This window comes from Arvicola amphibius, chromosome 5, assembly GCF_903992535.2.
Source record: "Arvicola amphibius chromosome 5, mArvAmp1.2, whole genome shotgun sequence".
Lineage (NCBI taxonomy): Eukaryota > Metazoa > Chordata > Mammalia > Rodentia > Cricetidae > Arvicola > Arvicola amphibius.
In genome coordinates, this window is record NC_052051.1 from 6385147 (window position 1) to 6411876 (window position 26730).

General features: G+C 49.0%; 1 protein-coding gene across 1 annotated transcript; it reads right to left on the reverse strand.

The window, feature by feature from the left end:
- Positions 1-276: 276 nt before the first annotated feature.
- Positions 277-18405, reverse strand: Cass4 (Cas scaffold protein family member 4). The gene is made up of 7 exons (XM_042055113.1): positions 17811-18405; positions 16018-16472; positions 10141-10242; positions 7479-7559; positions 4823-6046; positions 3037-3114; positions 277-766 (listed from the first exon to the last, which is right to left on the reverse strand). Exons 1-7 carry the CDS (start codon positions 18403-18405, stop codon positions 356-358), a joined length of 2946 nt encoding a protein of 981 aa, XP_041911047.1. The 3' UTR covers positions 277-355.
- Positions 18406-26730: the final 8325 nt, after the last annotated feature.

Below are 26730 nucleotides of genomic sequence, written 5' to 3' on the forward strand. Positions count from 1 at the left end.
TCCCTTTACCGTGACCTTAGGTGCTGCCTAAATAAGTAAGTGTAGAATGACTGTAAACCACATGCACATTTGACTGGCACAAAACATGGCTTCTACAATGCCACTCCTGCTGTTGGTGATGCACACCTTGGCACAGTGAATTCAACATCACAAGGTCCTGACTTGTCACCTGCCTCTTCTTGACCTCCTTGTGGTCAGCCGGTGTCCTCTGGAGACTTAGCCACTTACTAATACCAGCTCCGAGGGCAGTGACTGTTTGAACCCATGTGACTGGCTTTTCCACAGGACAGAGACACCACTTGTAGGTGCAGAGCTAGCCGGGAGTTGACCTCTCTAGGAGGTGTTAGAAAAGGCTTCATTCCAATGTCTCTCTGAATTTCCGAGTGTGATGCTCTAGTTTCTCCACCTCTGTCTGGAGGCAGCCCAGGGCGCTCGGGCTCGGGTACTTAATCACCGCATTCTTGGTGGCCAGCGCCAGGTCCTTGAGCAGTCCACACAGGTGACTGCTGCCACGCAGGATCTCATTGCGTTCGTCCTTGTCCTGGGTCTCCTTGCACAGTGTGTCCACCAGCTTCTGCCCAACTGTGATAACCAGCTTGCTCTGAGTGATGAAGACCTCGGGGGGCTGGCTGTTGCTCAGGCTGCTGGTAAAGACGCCAATGGCTTTGAATAGTGCTCCGAAATAGAGCCTGCAGTGCTCGGACAGGTGGATCTTCCTGTCTGCGTCCTGCCGATTGGGAGCAGGAGAGGGAAGAGAGCTAGGGCTCTAGAGGAGAGGAAGGAGAGAATACGTAAGGGCTAGGACCATCAGCAGGCTGCAGCTGTCAATCTTCTCCTGTGCAGATTCGATTTGCAAGAACCATTGTAAAAAAAAAGATTTGCTAAGGAAATTCAGAGCTGGCCATCGTCTAAAAGGCAAATGCCAATGTTTTCAAAGCAGTGTTCGGCATGCAACTGTGTATTGTGTTATAGGTGGTAGCACTGTTTGGCATGCAACTGTGTATTCTTGTGTTATAGGTGGTAGCACTGTTCGGCATGCAACTGTGTATTCTTGTGTTATAGGTGGTAGCACTGTTCGGCATGCAACTGTGTATTCTTGTGTTATAGGTGGTAGCACTGTTCGGCATGCAACTGTGTATTCTTGTGTTATAGGTGGTAGCAATATTCGGCATGCAACTATATATTCTTGAGTTATAGATCATACATTATCTGTGCATGCTGTTTTATTCAACCAGCTCTGTAAAACGTAAGAAACACTTTTTAAGGAACGCATTGATAATGATAAATCTGCGACTTTCAAATGTTCAAGAAGTGGGGGAACTGGGTGTTTATCCCCACTCTCTGGAGGTGGAGACAGGAAGATTGCCAGCTCTAGACTGGCCTGACCTCTGTGGTGAGGCAGACATTGTATCATGAACATCTTGGCTTGAAAATATCAAGTGTAGGCAAACTTGAAATGTAGTGATGCTTTATCTGGGGCAAGGATGCGGAGGAAGCTATCACTATTTCTTTCTTTTTCTTTTTCTCTTTTAAAGATTTATTTATTTATTATGTATACAACATTCTGCCTCCATGTATGTCCGCATGCCAGAAGAGGGTACCAGATCTCTTTATAGATATTTGTGAGCCATGTGGTTGCTGGGAATTGAACTCAGGACTTGGAAGAGCAGTCAGTGCTCTTAACCGCTGAGCCATCTCTCCAGTCCCCTATCATTATTTCTTAATGAGGAACCGCTTCAGGCAGTTAGTGGGCAGGAGTCCTGGGGTGCTGAGTGGGGCATCCCATATATGGAGCCCTGTCCCCAGAGCCAATGAGGAAGCCCTGTTAGTGTGAAGCAGCCCTGTCAGATGTGGCTCCTGGACTTGACTTGCATCACTTTGCATCCCTTGCCAGGGATGCAAAACCAAAGCCAAGTGCTAGGTGAGCTCTGAGAAGGCAGATACCCTGTCCAAGTCAGTGGACACCTCTGTCCTCCTTTGCTCTCTCCAATATCCCAGTTGTTGATCTGGTTTACTGCAACTCGACAGTTTCTACAACCGTCACTTCTCTTGCTTCTCAACATTGGCTGGCTTCTTACTTGGTTTTTAAATGACTCATTGCCCGTGTGTGTGTGTGTGTGTGTGTGTGTGTGTTGAAATTATGCACATATACAGATATTGACTGTGCACGTGCATCCAGAAGCCAAAACATGGTGTCCTGTTTCTTCCCCAGTCTTTCTCTGTCTTATTGCCTTGAGATAGGGTCTCTCACAGAACCAGAAGGTCCCCATCTTGACTAGGCTGACTAGCTAGTGAGCTCCCAGAATCTGCCTGTCTCTACCCACTGCCTCCCAGTGCTGGGGTTACAAGCACATGGTAGCCAGCCATGCCTGGCTATTTTACATGGGTTCCGGGGATTTGAACTCAGGTCTGCACAGCAAGCACTCTTACCCACTGAGCCATCTCCCTAGCCCTGGACTCATTGTCCTTACTTTAATTAATTTAGAGAGAACATTTAAAGTTGGTAAGTGGAAAACTGCCTTCTGCCACAAATAGAAGACAGCCAAGAAGAACAAAGAGTGATAAAATCTTTGGTTTAAAAGACACTGATCAGGTGTCAAAGATACTATGAAGAGACATTAACACACCCCCCCCCCCAATGTTTTACTGTAATCATCATCAAAACATGAAATGGTTGCCAGGCTGAGTGCAGCTCAGTGGACTTTGCCTGTCTTGCACAGAGCCCTAGATTCAGTTCCAAAGACAAAGATAGGAGGGAAGGAAAGAGAAAATTCTTACAGGGCTTGTGACAGTGTCATTTAATGTCACGTGGTTGCAAGCCGTGACAACTCTGAGGAGCACCTGGAGTTCTTTCCCTGATTCTTAGGGGTGCATGCTCCACCCGGGTGCTCAGGGTCCCTCCATTACTAAGGAGAGCAGGAGGCAGATGGATGTTGCTAACATGGACTGGGCTGTAACTCTGCATTTTCATAGACCAAAGAGAGTTCTCCGGGGCAAATCATATCCATCAGAGCCTGGGAGAGCATGAGGGCTTACCGTGGCATGGAAATCTTTGTTTTCATCCAGCCTTTGTTCCAACATGGGCTCTCCTTTCTCTTGTGGGTTAGGTGGCTTCTGAAAAAAAAATAAATGTTCAGATTACTAATTTAAATAGCTTTCCCATTGCTATGGCTGTTTAAGCTCACGTTTTTGTTTCACTGTTATGGTTGGTGGTTTTTATGCCCCCCTCCCCGCCCTCGAGATCTTGCCATGTAGCCTGGATTGGCCTGGAACTCACCACCTCCTCCCCAGCTTCCTGAGTACAGAGGTTACAAGCGTGCACCACCGTGCCCCACTTAAATTTACTTTTAAACGGGAGGTTCTGTTTGTGCTTCTGCTTACTGATGCATTTATTGGCTTTGGCAACAAAGGGCTGGATTCTGCCTGCCAATGTAGCCTGATAAAGTGGAAATTAAAACCAGCCAACTTTCTAGAATATGCCGACTCTCCTCTATCAGCCAGTCACTTCAGAAGAACCTGGGAAGTGACTGCTGTCACAGTGACTTGCTGGGCCTCTGCATTCTGACAGTCCCTGAACTCAGGGGTCTCCTAGTGGGTCCAAAGGCAGTCAGCCAGAGAAGTGTTTCTTGGAGTCTCTGGAGCAGTGGACTGGTCAGTCCAGCACCGGGGAGAATGTGTGTTTTCCTCCTGAGAAACACATCAACAATGACAACCTGGAAATGCGGAGAAACCTGGCAGTTAGCAGCACAGGTCTGTGGCTTCAGCATCATGGGAGATGTGCTGGATAGGGTTATGTTAGCTTGACACAAGCTGGAGTCATGGGACAGGAGGGAACCCAACTGAGAAAATGTCCTCATAAGATCAGGCTGTAGGCAAGCCTGATTGATGTGGGAGGGCCCTGCCCATTGTGGTGGGCCACCCCTGGGCTGAAGGTCCTGGGTTCTATAAGAAAGCAGACTGAGAAAGCCATGTGGAGCCAGCCAGTAAGCAGCCCCCTCCATGGCCTCTGCATCAGCTCCTGCCTCCAGGTGCCTGCCATGCTTGAGTTCCTGTCCTGACTTCCTTCAGTGATGGACTGTGATGTGGAAGTGTAGGTCGAATAAACTCCTCCCCAACTTGATTTTGGTCATGGTGTTTTATTATAACAGTATCAATAACCCTAACTAGGAAAGGAGACTAAGGAAGGAGGGGCCCAAATTCAAAGCCTGCTTGAGCAATTTAGGGCCATCCTTTCCAGAATAAAGGGTGAAAAATAGAATGATTTCAGTCATGGTGGCAAATGCCTTTAAACCCAGCCTTCGGGAGGCAGAGAGGGAGAAGTGGAGGTAACTCTCTGAGTTCCAGGCCAAGACTACACAGTGAGACCCTGTCACAAACAAACAAACAAACAAACCAACAACAATAAAAACAAGATGGAGAATGGCAGAGGCAGACAGCACACACCTACACACTACATGCACACACACTCACAACAGGCCTGGGAGATGGTTCAATGAGGTGCTTTGCAAGGACAAGCACCTGGTTCAACCACTGGAACCAATGGGAAAAGTTGGGTGTAGTGGCACAAGCTTGTCACTCCAGTGCTAAGGAGGCAGAGGAAGGCAGCTCCCTAGGTCCTGCTTTCCAGCCATCCTAGCCTACTGGGCCACGTCCAGGTCAATGGGAGACACTGAAGAAAAGCAGCCAGGGTTGTCTTCTGGCTTCCACACACACATACATGTGTACACTTCCACGTGCACACATTCCCGGCATCTCCCTCTCTGGTGACCATTTCAGGAAACAAATGAGGCTTCCTGGTGTACTGTTTGTCACCCGAACTCACCTGTCCATGGACAGTCACTCTGCTTTTCTTTACTATCTGAAGGTCGTGTTCGTTTGACTCGGTTTCTCTTTGAGGAGGCTGGATGCATCTTTCGCACTTTGGCTCCGTATCTCCTTTCTCACAGTTCTGTTTAAAAAGGAGCCGTCCGTTGGCAATGACAATGGAGGTAAATCTCTTGACATCTTCTGGAACCATCCTCGCCACTATGACAAACCTCTCCAGGTCATCCAGGCTGTTTTGGACTTTGTCCGTCACGAGAACATCAAGGGGCCAGTTGCAGCGGTCTAGGTTCCCCTTTGCATCCAGCAGAATCTGGTAGGAACCCGAGATTATTAGAAGCTGATCTCTAATCCTAGCCTGAAGCTGGCTGTCAGTGAGATTGCTGGCAGTCCCACCAACCCCTTGGGCAAAATCCAGAAACTCTCTTAAGGATTCTTCGATGTGGTCCGCGGCCCTGCGGATCATGTGGATGTTGGTCTCCAAGGAGTCTCTGAACCTCCAAGTCCTGCTTACGTAGAGCAGCAGGCCCGCTGCAGAACTGGCCACTTTGTGCTGCAGGGCCATTGCCGTCTCTTTGGCAAAATCGACGTCCATCCACAACTCCTTCGCAGAGTCCTCGGAGGAGGTGCTGGGGGAGGAGTCCATGGACACGGAGGAGCACGAAGACACCATACTAGCTCTGCTGTCTGAGCTGGCAACGGATAATTGGTCTGAGTCAGGAGACAGGGAATTTGGCTGTCTGGAGATCCAGGGGATAGTCTCTGGAACCTCTTTGATTTCCTCCAGCTCCTTCCCAGTCTGAGACACACCATGCATGACTTTGGGAGTGTCATAAATGTTGGGCTTGGTGTTCTGTTGCTCCACTCTGGGAATGAGAAATCTGGAAGGGACGCTGTAGCTGCTGCCCGCATCTGAAGGGAGTGAGTCTCTGGGTGCTGGAACAGCGTAGGAAGGCTCTTCTGGGGGGCTGCTTTTCTTCTGCACTCTGCTCTCCAGCTGTGGGGAGAGAGTCACAGCTCCAATGCACACAGCGGATGGGCATCCAGGATTGGCACTGGACCCCGACTCTCTGGTGAAGCTGGTCAGAGGTGCTTTTCTGACGTCGGCCTTTCCCAGCAACACTGGAGCGTCGTTCCTCCACTCTGATTGCTGAGGGCTGGATAACGTGTTGTAGCCACCACCTTGTCTGAAGGCAGTTGCTGGTGTCAGCACAACCCTCTGGCCCTGGGAAAGAACCACACGAAGCTGTCCAGGTTAGCAGCAATCGAAAGAGTATGAAAGGGTCTTTACATCTGAGTGGCACTCTTGCTCAGGTTCCTCAGTGTCTCCACTGCTCCTGTCACTCAAGGTCCCTCACAGCCTGACCTCACCTCCTTCTTAACCTCCTTTCTTTCCACAAGTCCATCTTTGTCTGTCTCCCCTCCTGCATGCGCGTGGTGGTTTGAATGAGAACGGCCTCCATAGGCTCCTATGTTTGAATGCTTGGTTCCCAGTGGGAGAACCTGACAGAGGATTAGGCGTGGGCTTGTCAGAGGAGATGAGTCACAAGGGCAGACTCTTGCTTCAGAAGCCTCCCACCACCCCTGTGCTCTCTGCTTATGGTTCAGGATCCGAGCTTTCAGCTGTTCCCGCTGCCATGGCTTCATTCTTCCATCATGGACTCTAACCTCTGGAGCCATAACCCCAATTAAATGCTCCACTTTATAAGTTACCTTGGTCACGGTGGTCTCTTGACAGCAAAGGGAACTAATACAGCATCCACCTTCCCAAGTTGACTTTCTCTCCATAGTTCAGAACACTCGCTCGTACCCCTTGTTTAACGTCCCAGTTGCTCCCTCTGCTCCTCATGGCCTTTGTATCCTTTTCTCTCACATCTCACAAACTTCTGCCCCACCCACTACGCTGCTGAGGTGCAGCAGTGTTGGAAGATCTCCCCGATCCCACACTCCCTCTATGGGATCATGCCTGTGGGACACATCTTGTCGAGTGCAATGACAAATGTCCCCCTCACGAGGGACCTCAAATGATGTTCCTCTGCACAAAGGTGAAGCGTGCTTTGAGACAACACGCCTATGTGATCCCTCACAAGATGTCATTCTCTAGCACCTGCTGAGCTTCCTCTCTGTGGCTTATACCAATTATCTCACAGAGTATTCCAGAACATGTGCAGTAAGAACGGGGGCATGGGAAAGTTAAACAACCTGACCAAACCACCACATAATCTCTCTCCCTCCCTGTCCCCTCCCGCCCCCCCCGTAGGTCAGAGATGTACACTGGGAATCTTCTTCTATTGTTCTTCCCCTTGTATTTTGAGACAGGGTCTCTTGCTGAACCTAAAACTCAATAGATTTGCTGGTCCATCAGCTCTAGCAATCCTCCTGTCTCCACCTTCCCAGCTCTGGGACTACTGGCATGTGCTCAGCATTAAATATTGTATGTATATGGGTATTTAGACTGCATGTATGTGTACCATGTGCATATCTGCCTCTCATGGAGGCTAGAAAAGAGCACCAGATTCCCTGGGACTAGAGTTACAGACTCCAGTGAGCCGTCATGGAGTCATGGATGTCATGGATGGCAATTCACCTAGCTAATAAAGTTTTCCCAGAGGATGCTTAGTCGCCTAGCTCCCCGTCCCCAGTCTGTTCATACTCACACTCGCCAGGCTGGCAGAGGAGTGGAGTGATGCCTTCTGGGAGCTGGTGGGTATGTCGTAGAACTGCTGTCTCTCTGGATTCTAGGGAAAGACCGCAAAGAAGGGCAACTTTGAGTTCTCTTTTGGAAGGATTTACCACACAAACCCCACAAGTTCAGTGTTTGTCAATGAAAGACACAAAACCCTGAACACTTTAAGGCTTAAAGTCACAGTTCTTTGTTATGTTATGATAGCTGTGCTCAACCACCAACTTGAACCCCCTCATTTTTTGTTTTGTTTTGTTTTTTTTTAACTAAAATCAATTCTGCCTCTGTCTATCTTTTTCTCTCTGTGTCTCTGTCTCTCTGTCTCTGTCTCTCTCTCTCTTGCTGAGGAACCTGCCCTCAGCAGGTCAGGTACTGAAGAGGTGTGGAATCGGCACAACTGCATGCACACAGAGAAAACTTTTCTGAGGGTCAAAGCTTAATTCTTCATTTTATTTTTTCTCTGTCTGCTCCTACTTTGTTCTTTCTCTGTTCTCTTCTTTTATCCTGTTGCTTTCCTCCTCCTTCTTCCCTGCGTCCTCCTTCTCCATCCTCCCTGACATTCTCCTCTGTCCTCCCTGACGTTCTCCTCCATCCTCCCTGACCTCCTCCGTTCTCCCTGATGTTCTCCTCTGTCCTCCCTGACCTTCTCCATCTTCCCTGACATTCTCCTCCATCCTCCATCCTCCCTAATGTTCTCCTCCGTCCTCCCTGACCTTCTCCATCCTCCCTGACATTCTCCTCCATCCTTCCTGACATTCTCCTCCATCCTCCCTGATGTTCTCCTCCATCCTCCCTGACGTTCTCCTCTGTCCTCCCTGACGTTCTCCTCTGTCCTCCCTGACATTCTCCTCCATCCTCCATCCTCCCTAATGTTCTCCTCTATCCTCCCTGACCTCCGTCTTTCCTGACGTTCTCCTCCATCCTCCCTGACGTTCTCCTCAGTCCTCCCTGACGTTCTCCTCAGTCCTCCCTGACGTTCTCCTCAATTCTCCCTGACGTTCTCCTCCGTCCTCCCTGACGTTCTCCTCCATCCTCCCTGACGTTCTCCGTCCTCCCTGACGTTCTCCTCCGTCCTCCCTGACGTTCTCCTCTGTCCTCCCTGACGTTCTCCTCCGTTCTCCCTGACGTTCTCCTTCTCCATCTTCCCTGAGGTTCTCCTTCTACTTCTCTTACTTTTCTCTTCTCCTTCTATGCCTCCTAAGGCAAAGATTTCTCTTTTTTTTCTTTTTTCTTTTTTTGGTTTTTCGAGACAGGGTTTCTCTGCAGCTTTTTTAGAGCCTGTCCTGGAACTAGCTCCTGTAGACCAGGCTGGTCTCGAACTCACAGAGATCCGCCTGCCTCTGCCTCCCGAGTGCTGGAATTAAAGGCGTGCACCACCACCGCCTGAGTAAGGCAAAGATTTCTATGCAAGGAAAGATTACCTTACAACCCAAAGTTACATATTTTCCAGAAACAAATTAAAATCTTTACAGAGGAAGAAATTATGCTATGATCATATGATTAAGTCACATGTTTTTCTTAGACGTCCACAAGTAAGCATTTTCCTTTGTATTAATTTTCCCACCATAATATCTTCACCCCAAAGCAATGATTCTTTCGAAATTAATTAACAAAGTTTTAAACAAGCCAAGAACATTTCAGTCAGTTTCTTTTGTACTGCGATTACAAAGAAAAGATCAATTATTTTATGATTTATCTCAAAGAGTAATCTTATAAAAAAATCTTAATCACAAATCTAAACTTTTATATATAAAAATAGTCATTTATACTCTGAGTCCTCAAAGTGCACACCCATTCATCAATAATTTTTATTAAATCATAACAGAAAGCTGAGGACAAAAATGGTACAAGAAATTAATCATTGCTCTTCATCACCAACCCATCTTTAGCAAGAAAGGGCACATCAGTCAGTAATAACGGGCTGCCTTTGTTCTTGTCCCTGACCTCAACGAGTCCCTTGCTCAACTATCAGAAGTGTACTATTCTAAACTATAAATTGTTTCCCCAGATTTTATACATCAAAATCATTAAGGAAAACATCTTAACCAAACTTTGCTAACAATCTACATTTCTAAATTCTTTTTAAAGATGGTGGCTGAATCATTAATCTGCTCCAGCAGCAATGCTTGGAGAAAAGCCAATCACTTTTACTGTAAGTACCAGTGGTGCTGCCCGGTGAGGGGCTAGAAACCCCTTAGAGTTTCCATACAACTCAGAGATTATAAGGGACGTGGTGGCTGTGAGGGCAATAAGCAAAGCCATGCTCAACAACAGCGTGAAAGGGAGTCGTGGAGCTCTGATTCTCCTAGACACCCCCATCGTGTTTATGCTGACTGGCCTGCTTGCTGCTCCTCTTCAATGGCTCCCATGTCTCTGTCTCTGTCTGTTCGTCTGTGTGTGTATGTGTGTGTGTGTGTGTGTTTAAGCACGGGCACCTTCTCAGCTCAAGGTGTGGGGGTAGGGTGGAGGAGGGCTACAAGCACAGACATGTCCTAGCAACCACCCAAATAAACCCTGGCAGCTCATCTTAAGGGAGTCAGCCCTCTGAACGAAGGAAGCCACAAAGGCAAATGTTGTGGGAAACTCAGACTGGGCACCAAACCTTAGGGTGTGGAAGGGTGCAGAGTGAGGCTTACTTTAAGGGTTGAGGAGATCCGGCTCTGGACAGGAACGTCGTACACCTGGGAAGGCAGAGTCGGCAGCGAGGCCCTTGCAGGTCTGGGAAGCATGTGGAGGGTCTTGGAGAGAAAAAGAGTGGAGTCAAGATACCCAAGGTCATGGTCAAAGTCGTCTTCCAAACCATGAAGACAGCCATGAGTGTTAGCTGTCCCCAGCGGGCGGGCCCATCCTGAGGCCCACAGGCTGGGGAGAGACGTGAATGTAGCCCAAACAGAATCCTAAATGTATGTAAAATATTCTAAGATTTTTTGGCAAGCTTTAAAGACTTCATTGAACAGTTCCCGAGCATGAACTTTATAAATGGCGATGTCATGTCACAATGTCAAAGGTACCTGCTGGAGGCTAGGAGGACTGACACGCTGCAGGGAGAAACCATGGTTATGGGCATGTCTCCCATACAAGGTGGGCCATCGTGCCTGCATCAGAGTCCCCTGGGAAGTGGGTTAGAATACGGATTCTTGCTGTGCATGTCTGATGAATGTGAGTGCAGAGAGGCCCCCGGGAGCCTACAGCAGGGACAAGCTTGTCCCATGATTGGAGGCCAACCTTGAATACCCTATGAAGGCAAGGATGACCTTAAATCCCTGATCTTCCTGTTTCTACAGCCCACGGACTAGGATTACAGGCATGTACCACACTACACCCAGCTTTATAGGATGCTGGGGACCAACCCTAGGGCTTACTCAGGACTTCATGTATGTTAGACAGGCACTCTCTAACAGAGCAACACTTCCCGCCATGTTTTATTTTAATAGGATACTGGGTACCATGACATACAGTACAACAGAAAAGGAAATAGGACTTGTCATATCAGGGCCATAGGTTGAGGACTAAGGCAAGGCAAGAGAGGACAAAATAAATTTGCTGAAAACCCAAAGGGAGATGAACCACCTAGCTTAGTCCTAAGGAACCTGGCACTGTGTAGAGTACTTTCCAAGTTAGATCACTGTGGGTAGGGGGTTCAGGATTTTAATGTGGAGACCAGGGAACAACCCAGGCTGAGGAGCAGCTTCTGAGAACCAGGCCAGGGTCTCTTTATTCATCAATGTATTCGTCACCCAGCCTGGGGATGACACCGGTTAAGCTTTGCCTTGGGTTTGGTTTTGGTGAATGAAGGCACACAGCCTGAGACAGTATTAGACATGAATGCTCTCCTGGCTGTCCCTCAGCTGTGGCCACAAGCACGGATAAAGCAGCTGTGAAGCCATACAGCGTGTGTCTCTCCAAATACACACTGCAGCTGTTGAGGGTCAAGCCAGCCCCTTTCTTTCTCTGTTTGAAAACTGCATTCTTCTTCACAAGGGACACAGTTCCATTAAAACTGTGGGCCCTCAGGAGCAGGACTTCCTGAAGTACTATCTTAAAAAGGAAACCCCTGTTGGTACCTGGAAACCGAAGTCACCCACATGGAGGGGCAGACTCATCACAAGCTTGGATGAGAGGGTGGAGCCTCACATCCCACCTGTCTCCACTTGGTGGTTCTCAGGGATAGCTTTACAGCCTGGGCCTGGGCTGGCTCTTTGGGCTATCCAACACAGCTACTGTTGCCCCACCTAAAACCCACGTTTCCCTCAATCATACTTTAGAAACTGCTTGTGGGGCGCCTCCAGCATCCCAGGCTCAGCAATCTGTGCTCCAGCTGGGGAGGTGGCTCTGTCAGTACAGCACTTGCTTTGCAAACATGAAGACCTGAGTTCAATCCCCTGAACCTGTGTGAAAATAGCTGGGATGGTGGCACCCACTTGTGATCCTAGTACTGAGGAGCTGGGGATCCCTAGTCTCACTGCCTCTCCAACTTAGCAGAATGGACAAGTTCCAAGCCAGTGAGAGACCTTATCTCAAAAAACAAACAAACAAACAAACAAAAACCAACAACAGAAAGGAGGCAGACAGGGAAGGTGGCTCACCCATTGGGTAATGGTACCAACAGCCAAGCCTGACGATTTGAGTTCAGTCCCTGGAACCCACACAGTGCGGGGTGAGAACTGACTCTGGTAAGTGGAACTCTGACCTTCATATATGTGCTGTGGCAAGCATGTGCCCCCAATAAGTGTAGCTGTGGTTTTTGTTTTGTTTCGAGAAAGGTCTTACTATATAGCCCTGGCTGGCCTGGAACTTGCTATGTAGACCAGGCTGGGTGGCCTCAAGCCTACAGGGTCTACTTGTATCTACCTCCCCAGGGCTGGATTAATAACATGTTCTACCATGCTGTTTAAATACTATCATAAAAGTGCAAGGTGGACAACTTGAGGTTGACCTCTGACCACTGTATGTATATACACACATGTCAATCCATAAATGTGTATGCACACCCATAAACACCCCCCCACATGCACACACACATACATACACATATTAGAAAAATCAAGTCTGGAGGTGGTGGTGCATGCCTTTAATCCCAGCACTCAGGAGGTAGAAGCATGCAGATCTCTATGAGTTTGAGTCCAGCCTGGTCTACTGAGTGAGTTCCAATCCAGCCAGGACTATACAGAGAGAGAGAGAGAGAGAGAGAGAGAGAGAGAGAGAGAGAGAGAGAGAGAGAGAGAGAGAGAGAGAGAGAGAGAGAGAGAGAAAGAAAAGAAAAGAAAAATCAAACACCCTGGTTCTGACTCTGGTCTTAGGCTGATTGGCCCAGGACCAAACTCATCAACAGTTTAATTGCACCCAACACCCCCTCCCCACTTTTCCAAGCTCTTCCTTGCCTATTTTGTGCAAATGGCTGACTTTGTGGGTCACAAGTGACTGTGGGAGCCACCTACAGTTCACCCAGGGACTTTCCTGTGTGTGCCACTTCAGAAATGTCCCCTTTCTTGGGAAAGTGTTAAGTTAGATACAGTCAATTAAGGAACAAGCCAAGAGCTGTGGTTTCCAAAGGCTTGCAGGGATGGGAAGTAATTCCAAGTGAGTATCGCAGAAAATCTGTCCCTTTACACTTGAAATACCAACGTGGCCCTTCTCAGAATGGAAGTCTGCTCTGTATGTGGCTTTGTGTGTGTTTCAAGCCAGGTTTCCACATTAAATAAAGGAAGCTGGAATGAAAAGTAAAACAGAAACTCAGAAGAGTGGTTTCCTGGGTGAAGCTGCAGGAGGAAGACATGGGGGCTTCTGGGAGCTGTTTTGGTTTTGCTAGTGTGCATACTAGTAACTGAGCCGCGCCTCCAGGACCTGAAGGTGACAAACGGACAAAAACTCAGCGGAAAGAGTCGCTTTGGGGTCAGCGCAATGGCTCCGTGGGTAAAGGTGCTTGCTGCCAAATTTGATGACCTGAATTCGATTTCTAGGGTTCCCTGGATGAAGCGAGAGAACCAACTTCCACAAATTGTCCTCTGACCTCCACAAACATAAATAAAATGCAATAAAAAAGAACTTTCCTATATCACTGATGAAATATGTTTAAAAAAATAGTTTCAGCCAGGCTCACATAAAGAGGGCCACACGGAGGGCAGAGACGCTGAGGATAAAGGTCATGCTTTTAGAGTCAGGTGGACAGACGAACACAGACTGACTTGAAAACATCAGTTTCTGCCCTGGGCTCACATCTGGCTCATCGGGATGGGCCATTTGACCTCGCTTGGATTCCTCTTGTGTAGGATGGAGGACCATTCTAATCCAAAGGCCCTCAGAGGCTTCGGACACACTGACTCTGGCACATAGACGAAAGGCTCACAACAACTTGAGAGGCGCGCTGTGCTGTGCTCCAGCCATCTTGGCGTCTAACACGGGGCCACTCTGAATCCTGGAGCTGGCACTCGTACAAAGCAGCTGTGAAAGGCTTTGCTCCAGCTATGGCTTGAGTCTGCAGACTGCAGTGGACACAGCTCAAAGGGCCGGGTTTCCCTAATCCTACCTGTGACTGTCCTTAGTTGGAAGATGTTTTCTGGGCAGCCTCAGACTCAGGGATAAATAGCAAATGCCTGAGCCCCAAAGACATCCCTGCCTGCTTCCCTGTGGACCAGAACACACACAACTGATTGCTAACTATTTTTGGAGTGCCTGGCTCTTGTCTTTTGGGGGTAGAGGAAATTATATAGAATCTCCTAAGGGTACAGTTAGGGGCTGACCTTAGACATCATCAGTCTGATGTTTCCCCAACACAGGGACAAAGGGACAGAGGGTGCTGGAGACCTCCTAATGTTCTGAATTGATAGTAGCTGCCTTTGAGGTCAAAGGAGCCAGGACATCAGCCCCTTTAGAGGAGGAGAGGGAAGAGGAGGAAGAAAAGGAGGGAGAAGAGAACGAGGAGGAAGAGGAGGAGGAAAAGGAGGAAGAGAAAGAAAAGGAGGAGGAGAAAGAAGAGGAGGAGGAAGCCAGAATGTAGTTAGGACAAAGAGGGAACCTGAAGGAGAGAAGGCAGGGACATTCCTTGGGTATTTTCTGTGGTCCCTGGAGAACTTGCTCAGGGACAGAGGACCCAAGTTCCCCTTCAGTCACTGTGGTTTCTCTTGTTCACCACAGGGGCCCTCCCGGAAGGATGCACACTGCCGACAGGCCTCAAGGACAGACCTCCCTTGCACACAAAGCACCCATCCTCTGAGTTAAGTTGCAATGGTGAACTTCGCGTTCCCTCACACTGTGTCAGTTTCCAGGGGGACAGTGGAGCCTGGCTCTGTGCTGGACACTAGGGAGGCTCATCATCAGTGGGCATCAGTGGGTATCAGTGGGCAACAGTGGGTGTCAGTGGGTATCAGTGAGCATCAGCGGGCAACAGTGGGTGTCAGTGAGTGTCAGTGGGCAACAGTGGGCATCAGTGGGCAACAGTGGGTGTCAGTGGGCATCAGTGGGCATCAGTGGGCACCAGTGGGTATCAGTGAGCGTCAGTGGGCAACAGTGGGCATCAGTGGGCAACAGTGGGTGTCAGTGAGCATCAGTGGGCATCAGTGGGCAACAGTGGGCATCAGTGGGCATCACATATGCTGTCCTTTTGAGGAGAGTCAGACAGACCTTTACTTTTTTTTTAACATTTTAGTAGTTTTGGAAGGAAATTCAAATTCAAACTGGCCGGCATGACTTCTTTTCCACATTTTAATGACTTATACCAGTGCACACATGGGTTCATGGTGCACTTGTGGAGGTCAAGGGTAAATGTGCCAAATCTTTCTCTCATGTGGGTTCTGGACACCAAACTCAGGTCACCAGGCTTCTTTTTGGTAGGAACCTTTACCTGATAGACCGTGTCAGTGCCCCTTATGACTTATTCTTAAAGAGACAGGCAGAGCCCCTCCTGAGTCAGCCATCCAGACAGCTGCTGGGTGCTGGGTGGAGACTGGGAAAGAGAGTCAGGACCCGCCTTGGGGCCACTGGTAGGAGGCTCACACTGTCTCCCCTTGCTGTTGGCAACCAGCGCCTGTGTGTGACAACTGTTTGTGTTGCTCGGCAGCTTAGGGAGTTGAGGAATCTGAAGTATTCAAATTTTGAAAGGATTAGTGTCCTGTTCCAGGCAGTGCTGGAAGCTGGAGAGGAGGGAGCTGAGGTGTGAGGGAGTTCTGGGGTCCCGCCCCACCCCCACGTCAGAGGCAGCGGTCTTTCTCTGCTGGCTTCTCTAAGACAACTGTTGGCCGCATGGTCAAGGGCAGTGTGTCATGGGGTAGACTGCCAAGTGTCAGATGTTAGAGGATGCCTATGGTCCTTGAACGCTGAGGCCAGTGAGCTTTTGTTTGTTGTTTGTGAGACAGGGCTTCGGGTAGCAAAAGCTGGTCTCAAACTCACTCTATAGCTGATATTGACCCTGAACTCCTGTCTTGCACATTTGATCTGATAAATGGCAATGACTGCGGTGTATCGACGCCCCGGGTATCATGTACCCTTTACTGTGCTTTCCTTGGAGACAAACTCACCTGTTTGGGGAAGGTCAGAGTCTTTTCACAGATGATCCTGGCACTGGAAGGTGAGGCAGGCAATTCGTAGACTTGGGCAGTAGCTGGAGGCGGCCCCTCCACCCAGCTCTTCATCTGCTCATATACAGGCCCCGGGGGTGGTGGGCGGAACAAGCTGGGCACCTGATAGAGCGCCTCTGAGCTGGTAAGATCTGTGTCCAGGCCTCCAAGGAGCAGGGTACAGGCTCTGTCTGCAGGGTTCTCTTTGAGGACTTGGAGGCGGTTGGCGGGAGCCAGGCCTTGCCTCCCGTGGAGTAGACACTTCCACCAGCCTTCGCTTTCTGGCACATTTTGCTCCACAATGGTCAGGATGTCCCCTCTGGAGAAAGCCAGCTCATCAGAGCAATCGGGATGGTTGTCATAAAGCGCTCTGGCCAACAGGGTCTGGGGGGAGAGAGAATGTGTTATCACTGTGGCTGTCAGTGGCACCAGGCCACCAAGTCACTGCAGCACAAGCAAGCCTCCAGGCTGCTTTCCTACCCCTCCTGAGAGGCGCCGGCCCTTATCCTTCCCCTCCTCAGGGTTTCTGGTGATGCTGCAGCCTCTGGGATGCTTTGCCTGCATCCCCAAACCCAAGGCGAGCAGCCCTAATAAGCCCTTTCTTAAAACTGTACTTGCATGCTGTATGATGACACGCAATTGGGTCAAAGTCCCATGCCCATGTGCCTGTGTGCCTATCATATTAGTCACCCTCTCTGAAGCTTAGTTTCCTTATGGATAAAATGAGAATAACAATGACAGCTACCAATGGAACTATTACTAGAATGAAATCTTTATGTGTACATACGTATATATGCATATTTATGAGATAAATACACTTCCTTTATCTATTACTCTGTCCCCAGCATCAGCCTCAGGCTCAGTTATATAGAAGCTTGAAGGGTGTTTGTTAGCTGGGTTTGGTGGCTCACACCCGTGGTTCCAGCACTTAAGAGGCTGAGGCAGGAGGATTGAGAGTTCAAGGTATGCCTGGACAACTCAGTGAGCCCTATCTCAAAAAACAGTAAAGAGCTAGGATGTGTCTCAGTGGTAGAGCACTTAGCTCATCCGTGCAGACACATCCTGAGTACTGTCGGGGGCAGGGGACAGTTCTGCCGCAAAGTTTTGATCAATCTGCACTGAAAGAGCCAGCTAGGACTCTGTTTTTTGATATGTCTGTGACACATGTTTAACATTCTTTGCCAAGAATGCTGGAAATGCTTTTAAAAATATTTTTCACTCGTGTGTGTATGTGCATGTGTGTGCATGTATATACACTCATATGAAGTGCCTGAGGTGCCCAAAGAGACCTGGGTGCTTGAAACCTAACTCAGATCCTCTGGAAGAGCAGCAAGTGCTCGTAATTGCTGAGTCATCTCTAAAACCCTTAAAGAGCTTCTTAACCCATTCTTGGAAGTACTCAGACTGTCCAAACTGCCCTGGTGGTGGGTGGCTTCCATTCATCCTGGGGAGTGGGTCACCTTCCCGCTTACCTTACCTTGAATTCATTCTTCCAGAGAGGTAATGGACCCTGTGGAGCCATTGCATGCCTGCAGATTTCCCCTGCCCCCCACGGTGACCCACAAGCTCAGGGACTTTTCAATACTGAGTTGAAAAGCAGATAACGGGTTTGGCACTCCTGTGCTCTGGCTGCCTTCTCTTAAGGTAACAACAGATCTTCCTTCAGAAGCTCAGCGAACTTTTACCGAATGCTACTGTCGTCTTGCACCGAGATTTAAGAAACATTAATTTCGGTCATGTCACTCCCCGCTTACCAACCCTTAGTGCCCTGGTATCCTTGGTGTCCAGAAACTTCCAGACCCTTGGCAATTTTCTGTCCCCACACTCCCCACCAGTCTCCCATGATCTCTCTAGCTGAGGATTACAGTGCTGTCCATTTGCTCGTCCCTCTTCTTTACCCACTGAAACCCCACACAGGCTTCTAGATTCTCCTTGAATGTCACTTCCTGCGAAAGAGGAGTCTCTGATGCTGCCCTGCAAACCAAACTGGTTCTTCCCGCCTGTTTGCGATCTTCCCGAGTCCATGTTCATCTCTAACTCACAGAGGACACCCACCTCTCTGCCTGTGTCCCACAAGAGCAGGGTGCACACCCTCCTCAGCCTCAGCTGTTTCCCCAGGGTCCACATTAACCTTTCGCTGGGATGATGACCAGGGTGGAGCCACGCTGCTGTAACTGTCAAGTTTTTAGCAGGCAAAACGCTGGTGCTTGGACACCTAGCTTTGTCTAGAGCGGGAGCCGAGGGCATTTTCTGTGTTAACCATGCCAACCCTTTTAAGCAATATTTAAAGAGAATGCTCAAAGAGAGGACCAGAAGATGCTGGTCCATGGTCCTGGAATGTGACGTCATGGTTTCACCTGGATGATGGAGGAGGGTCATCTGTCTATGTGTTACTTTCATCGGCTAATAAAGAAACTGCCTTGGCCCTTTAATAGGACAGAAAATTAGGTAGGCGGAGTAGACAGAACAAAATTGCAGGAGAAAGAAAGCAGAGTCAGGCAGACGCCTCAGGCAGTCGCCATGCCTCTCCTCTCCAAAACAGACACAGGTTAAAATCTCTCCTGGTAAGGCGTTGATGTGCAAATAACAGATTATTCCAATAGAGTGGGGTTATGGACTCTCATGGAAAGTTGACTAAAGGCTTGGACTTAGTGAGGCAACTGGGATACTTTCTAGAAGTTGTTTGTTTTGTAAACATGGCTCTCCATAACCCAGGCTGAGCTCCTGATCCTCCTGTCTCCACCGCTTGAGTGCAGGCATTGTGTGTGTGTGCCACGGCGCCTGGCAACTCACTAAATCTGTAGGAGATTCACAAATTTACCTCGTTGAAAGCTACTTAGTGATTCCATTACTCAGGAGGCTGAGGCAGGGTTACTGTTAGTTTGGGCTACATGCTAAGTTCTAGGACATTAGGACATGGGCTATGAGGTAAGACCCTGTCTTAGGAGACAGAGAGGGAGAGAGAGAGAGAGAGAGAGAGAGAGAGAGAGAGAGAGAGAGAGAGAGAGAGAGAGAGAGAGAGAGAGAGAGAGAGAGAGAATCACAACTTAACCATCTATTTTGGGAAAATGGAAAACAAAAGCTGGCCTTCACCCTTCACAGTTCTTAGGAAATCTATCCAAAGCCCTTTGGCAGGGAGGCCTGTCACAGATTCATGCGGGATCTATCTGGTTCACCATAGGTGTCACGGAGCAGTTGTTGAAAGCAGCTGAACCACACTGTCCAGACAGCAGTGGCTTCTTATGGGACTGGACATTCAGAGAGGTGGGGGTGTTTCCAGAGAACAATGGGTTTTTAGGATCATCCAAGCCAGGAAGCATCTGCCCCATGGGGCACCCACAGCTGTCCTGGATCGATAGCAGCAGCTGCCTTATTCCTGACATATGGTTTCCTGCAGCTGGCTGCTTGCTGCCTGGCCACATCTTCAAAAGCAAAATGACCTTTAATATGCCACAGTGCGAGTCCCTTCTGTATTGTGGTTCTTTATAATCAGCAAGCGATCGATGATTACAATTTCCCCATTAATTAATTAATTAGTGACAGTGTTGGAGACAGAACCTAGGGCTTCAAGTATGCTAGGTAAGCAACAAAAATGCTCCGAGCCTAGGTCTCCAAATTTTAATAACAGAGACCAAGTTTGCTGCACAAGAAGAATGAAGCTAACAGAGCAAGGTGGCACATGTCTGTCATCCCAGCTGGGGGAGGTGGGAGTGGATGAGTCAGGAGCAAGTTCATTCTGGCCCATAGAAAACCTTGTCTCAAGAAGTCAAAACAAAACAAAACGAAACACCAGCAACAAGAACACCAGAAGAGGAATGAAACACGCGTGGGGATCCTTGGAACAGAGTGGATTATATGGAACAAGACCCTATTTTCTATTGAGTGCTCAGACATTTTATATCACAAATTCCAGAAGTCTCCGACACGGGCTGTCTTGTCTCCACTTTACAGGTAGAAAAACAGAGGGTCAGAGAGATCTAATAACTTTTGGACTCAATGGATCTCTTCCTGTAATATTCTAGACACACGCACACACACCACACGGATGCACACACACACACACGGATGCACACACACACTCAGGCATGTGAGCCTGTCTAAAAACTCAGATCACTCACAACTGCTTTTTAGGATGCCAGCTAAGCTGCTGGGGGCGGCTTTGAGGCCCCCCGTGGTCGTCCGTCCCTCAGGCCTGCCACTCCTGCCCTCGTTGCTGGTCTTCTAGCCATATTGTCTCTTGACTTTTCCATGATGCTCCTAGTTTGGGACCATCCCTTGCCATTCCGTTTGCCCAGGACACTCTTTCACCAGATCTATGCATGACCAGTTTTCAGCTCAGGGGTCACCCTGTAGAGGCTGCCTTCCTCTATGCAGAGCTGGGCTCCCACATGAAGGACCTATGGAAGGCCCTATGGGCAAATCCATCGGGACAAATCATGGCCAGTTCATCACGGAGGAAGAGGAGACGCCACAGTAGCCCCTATGACAACAGCAGCAAGTCCTCATTGTGCACCCAGGCTCCTGGCACTGCCATGCTCAGTCCTTTGAAACTAACATATGGAAGCTGTTGACAGCCACAGCCATGGAACCTGGCATCAGTCCAGTGGCATCAGAGGGTGGCTCGCAAGCTATTCTTTAATAGGGTGTTAATTTGGAAACATTGGCATGGATACTTTCATGGCAGTGTAGGACACATGTTTATCTCTGTTTCTTATGATGTCCTTATTTTAAAACTTGAAAACGTTTTATTTTGTGTGTGTGTTTGTGGTTGCATGTGTACATCAGCATGACTGTGAAGGTCAGAGGACGATTTCCGGGAGTCAGCACTTTCTACAGTATGGGTCTCTAAGGTATAAAACTCATGTCACCAGGCAAGGCAGCAGGTCCCCTTACCACCTTTATCCACTGAGTCTTCTTACTGACCCCAAGGTTTACCTTTCCATTCTTGTTTTTATGAATTTTTAAAAATTTTTTGAGACAGGGTTTCTCTAGTGTGTCTTTGACTGTCCTGGAACTCACTCTGTAGACCAGGCTGGCTTCAAACTCATAGAGATCTGCCTGCCTCTGCCTCCCAAGTGCTGAGATTAAAGGCATGTGCTACCATGCCCTGTGAAAATTTTTTTCAAACAAGTGTCATGTCTATTCCTTTCTTGCTAGGTTGAGTTTTATGGTTTTATTTGTTTTAGAAAATTCTTAGTTTATTCTTTATTTTGATGGGTGTTTTTCCTGCTTGTGTTTATCTGTGCATCATGCGCATGCCTGACACCCGAGGAAACCGGAAGAGGGCATTGCATCTTCCTGGAACTGAAGTCACAGCTGTGAGCCACCTATGTGTGCTGGGAATCAAATCCGGTCCTCTGGGAGAACAGCCATTGCTCCTAACCTCTGAGTCATCTCTACAGCCGCCATGGTTCTGAGGCAGGATCTCACATGGTCCATGCTGGTCTATAGTCCCTAAAGAACTGAACTTATGGTCCTGTTGTGACTGGATGTTTCTCTCCCACCCATAAGATCACGCTTCACCCTGTCTCTACCTCCTAAATTCTGGGGTTACAGATGTGTGCCACCATGCCCAGTGTGGGAGAAATGTGTGGCCATCTGGACAACTCGTCATTTTCCAGTTCCTCTAGCTCCCCTGTTCACACATCCTCAAGCCCTCCCTTGTGACCTCATACGTGTCTCTCACTTTGCCTACAGGCCCTCTCCCCACCTTCACTGACTAGGTCCTCCTCCTCATACGGGCATTTCCATGGCCACTTGCACATGCTCATCTCCAATCAACAGTAAGGAAACAGAAGAGACATGAACAGGCATTTGGAAGGCAGAAACAGGAGAGGCTTAGAACCCTTTTGTCTTTGAAGTCAAAGAACAGAGGTGACCTCATTGGGCGGGGAGGAAGGACCCGCAAGAATCAGCTTGCAAACTCTTATTTAGCTGGAGGAAGAGATTGATCAGCTGGAGACCTGAGAAATTGTCCGTCCGTTCATGCAAATATGAATATACCCTTGCCTGTCCCTGATCTACTAACGTATCTTATTATGGATATGGCTTGTTTCTATTCAGCTTCCGCAGAAGTAAACGTCGGATCATAGAAGTAGATGAGAGGCTTTATGAGTGTGATGGGGAAAAAAAGGGAAATTGGAAGAAGCCAGGCCTGCCTAGGGCAAGTTGTGGTAGGAAAGGTGGGGAAAGTTTTCTGGGACAGTGGCTTTCTGGGGGCAGGACTTAGTCAGATGAAGGGTGAGTGGGAGGGCCTGTCGGCAGAGGAAGAGAGAGGTGAAGCCCCAAGCGAGGGTGTGTGTGGGGGCACCCTTAGGAGGAGCTGGAAGGCCGTACATAATCATCAGGGCTTTGATTTCTGTCGGGGCTACTATTTATACATTGTGGCTAGGTGGGGTGTACGGAGTTCAAGGCAGATAGCCTACAGGATGCCCAAAGTGGGTGGAGTCTGCTTTCCCCTGGCTGCAGGGAAAGAGTGGGAAAGCGCGGGGTCCACTGGGAGAGGGCCTTGCCGGAAGGGGAAGGCGGGGAAAGTTAACTACCAGCAGGAGGCTCGTGCTGGGAAAACCGACCAGCCACATCTGTTCTACCTTAGCCGAAGCCAGGGAAATGTGGAAGCATCCCTTCCTGGCTCCAAGCAGGGCCAGGCGCAGCCTCGGCTCCACCTGGCATCTTCATCTTCCCTGTACCTAACCCGAATCCCCTCTGCAGGCTGGGCGGGTATGGTTCCTGCACCACAGGAGCCTACCTTCAGCAATACCTTTGCTTTCCATCCTCCCAGTTTATGGAAGGGACGAAAATGCAGAAAGTCAAGGGTGAGACCTGGGGACAGGGTCTGGAAGACCTGGTTGGCCTCATTATGAGGGGAGGTTAAGGGACTTCTGTTACCCATGGTCACCTAGCAGAGACCGTCCATCGGGGTTCAGATCTGGGCCTGTCACCCTGGAAGCTGTTGCTGTCACATCTCCACAACCTGCTCCCTCAACGTAAGTCTAATTTGCCAAACAAGTTCAGATCTAGAATGAGCTGGTTTAAGAATGACCACAGGCTGGGACTGTGCCTCTCTGGTAGGAGCTGCCTGGCACCGACAAGGCCCCGGGGTTCCACGCTAGCACTGAAGTATAACACAGAGGTAGGCAGGTAGGCTCTGGGCGGGAAATAGTTCTGTGAGCGCCACAGCTATAAGACACGTGGGCGAGGAGGGGGCTGTGGCGTCGCAGGCCGACTTTAAAGAGTCACTTTGCTTCTCAAAGGGCTGAGCCAGAGGAATGAGAAGAGTGAAGCCGCAGACTGTGGAGATGGCTGAGCCGGGAATGGCACTTGCCATCAAGCCTGTGACCTTAGTGTGATCCCCAGAATGTAGCAGAAGGAGAGAACTGACTCCCCAGAATTCTTTGACCTCCACATGCATGCCACAGTACATGCACCCACATACATACATCATGCATATCATGCATACCTACATGCATTAATAATAACAATGAGCAGTAAGTAATATACCTCTGAGGGAATCAAGAGAAGCAGTGGGCTGCACAGCCCACCCATGGCTGGGGTTAAAAGGCCTGCCCTGCTTCTCCTGGAGGTAAAAGTCAACAGCCATTGGCTGTGAGCACCCGTGCCTAAGGCAGGGCTCCGCGAGTCCCTGATTGTCTCTCCATTTTGGAACATTCTCTTCCTCCTTCCTTCCCTCTTTCCAAATTGGGGCTCAGCCAGCATGATGGGGCCCAATCCTACTTCCTGTTTGTTTTATCCTTCACAAAACGTCGCTGTCCCCAGACTCCTCTGCCTCTAAAATAAAAGAGTTCATAGCTGGGGACAGAAAAGTCATGCAATGGCATCCGCTGAAGCCACGGACACTGGAGGGATCTAGCACATGGTGAGGCCACAGCAGGAGACAGCAAAGGAGAAAGTGGCCCAGACAACAGCAGTCCCTGCAGGGTGGGAGGACCAGGGCAGCAGGGTGAGCACAGGCCCCTTTTGAACTACAGTTCTGACACATGGCCACGCTGAACATTTCCACTTCTGTCTCGTAGGCGCCATAGCTCATTTTCAAGAATTCTTAGTTTTTAGGGAAGGTAAAGGACTCACTCACACTTCCCTTTTTTGGACCATGAAAGGATGGTTAATTGAAACTACACCTTAAAAAGAAAAATAAACTACAGGGCTAGAGAGATGGCTAAGCGGTTTAGAATAATTGCTGCTCTTCCAGAGGACCCAGGTTCAATCCTCAGTGCTCACTGGTGGCTCACAAACATTTGTAAGTCCAGTTCCAGGGGATCCAGTGCCCTCTTTTGACCTCCACGGGCACCAGGCACATATGTGGTGCACATACATATACATAGCCAAACACCTGTATACATAGAATAAAATATAAAGGTAAGGTAGCATACACTGGCCATTGAGATGGCTCAGGTAAAGGTGTTTCCCGTGTAAGCCTGATGATGTTAGTCTGAGCCCTGAAACCCAGATAAAGGAGAGGACCCACTCTACGAAGTTGTCATCTGCTCTCCACACCCAAAATATGGCACATATAGACCCCCCAACATCATATACACATTATAACATTAAATAAAAGAACACATATACTGTGCACAAGTGGGAAATGGGAAGTCCCAGGAACGAGGTCTCCAAAGAATCCACTAGATATCTTGACGAGAAAGCTAAGCTTGGGGATAGTTCACATCGTAGGGATGTCCTGGAACTCGCTCTGTAGACCAGGTTAGCCTAGAGCTCACAGAGATCCACCTGCCTCTGCCTTCCATGTTCTGGGATTAAAGTTGTGCGCCACCACTGCTCGCCCTGAAGCCACTTTTTCTCTGTTACTTTCCATTGAGAATCCTTCCCCAGCTGTATTTACACTAAAGTAAAATTCCATGCGTTATAGGGAACCGAGAGAGTCTCTTAAAATAGCCAGAAGAGCTTCCTGTATCGTGCCCAGAGCTTGCCCTCTGAATCGGCGCTATATCCAGTTGTTTCATGTGGAGCAGCCAGCCACTCCTCCCTTGTCCCAGTCAGCCTTGTCCTGCCCTGTATCCCATCAGCAAGGGGACTGGGGATGTTTAGATGAGGTAACAGCCAAGTGGTCTCTGGCAGCATCCTAGATGTAGACGCTGGAGGGAATTGCTGCCCTTGCTTTTCCAAAGCAGTGCAAAGTAGCTGGAGGTTAAAGAGGAGCAGCTGTCTAGAGGGAGCTGAGCCACCCGGCACCGTTTATCCAAAAGGATGCCCTCCCTGATTGCTTTTTATGCAATATGACATTTAAGCTTTCAAAAAGAGAAAAGAAAGAAAGAAAAAAACTGGGCAGAATGTCACCTTTTATTTTGTCTTTGACCCAAGGTTTTGTTAGGTAGCTTAGGTGGCTTAGTACTTGCTGTGTAGCCCAGGTTAGCCTCAAACTTGTAACAATCCTCCTTCTTCAGTCTGAAGTTTCAGTTATTCCCATACTCCCCTGATACACAAAAAGTAACTTTTAAAATAAAATAGATTCTTTTGTTTCCAAATCTGTTTCCCAAGGCATCATTCTTTTGGAAACCTGGATTACCTACCCAGAGGTTCAGCAGACAGTTTGAAATGACCCCAGGCTCTTTGTGCAGGGCCCCTGGCAATCCACTGTAGAGGAAAGGGATGTCAGACAAGGATGGCGGTTCTCACAACTCACCTTCATCTTGATCTTCTACAGACACGGGCACAACCCGTGTCCTCAACCTCCTCAGGAGGCGGCACAGGCAAAGATCATTGCCCCAGGCCTCTGGCTCTCTACAGAGGCTGCAGGAATTCAGAGGCCATGTGCCTGACAGTGCTCTTCAGCACCTGCTCTGGCCTGTCTCTCTGGACAGAAACCAACAGCCAGATTCCCGCAGACCTTCCCCCCCCCCCACCCCTGGGGATTCCTCCAGTCTGTCTGGATACAGACAGCCTTGGTGGCTGCCTAGTCAGGAGACACCAAGGACAAAGAAAGGGGCAAACCCAGTGGACATGACTGAGAGGCAGCATAGAGGAGAAAAAGGGAAACCCAGGGAGGGCTGCTTCCTCATCTTCCAGATCCCTCTGAAAATGCCCCTAGTTCATAGCGTAACCCAGACTTAGACCGACCTTTTCATGGTGGAAGTGAACGCTGACCTACCTAGCAGTCATTTTTTCCTGCTGGTTTGAATGAAAAAGCCACATGTTTACAGAGACTTCGACAAGTGTAGAAGGGAATGCCTTCTTTGAGGAAGACTGTGGCCTACAAAAATTCCAAGCCACCACCAGGAATTAAACATTTCCCTCTTGACATCTGGCCACTGGGCTCCCAGCAGGGGTGGATCTTGCTCACTTGCTCGAGCACACTTCTATTTATTTGGTCTGTGTGTGCCAGGAAACAGGTACTCGGAGCCCTTGGTCTAAGCTCAGGATGTTGCTGTCATTGTTTGAGGCAGGGTCTTACGGTGTAGCCCTGGCGAACCCAGCCTTGTCCTGGTTCTGGTGGTTCCCTCCCCACAGACAATGCCACCCCCACTTCTCACTTGATGTAGCCTGATATTTGGTCAGAGCCAGGGGTGGTGGTGCACACCTTTAATTCTAGAACCCAGGAAGTGGAGGCAGGGGAATCCCTGTGAGTCCCAGGTCAGCATCATCTACCAACAAGTTGTAGGTCAGTCAGAGCTACATGGTGAGACCCTCTGAAAAAAGAAA

Bases quoted from the DNA above. Each gene is read 5' to 3' on its own strand.
- Cass4 (XM_042055113.1), bottom strand. From the start codon at position 18,405: ATGACGTCACATTCCAGGACCATGGACCAGCATCTTCTGGTCCTCTCT. The intron at 10,243-16,017 runs GTGAGTTTGTCT...TTTCTCTCCAAG, and splicing joins CTCTGACCTTCCCCAAACAG to ACCCTCCACATGCTTCCCAG. The intron at 6,047-7,478 runs GTGAGTATGAAC...GTTCTTTCCCAG, and splicing joins CCTCTGCCAGCCTGGCGAGT to GGCCAGAGGGTTGTGCTGAC.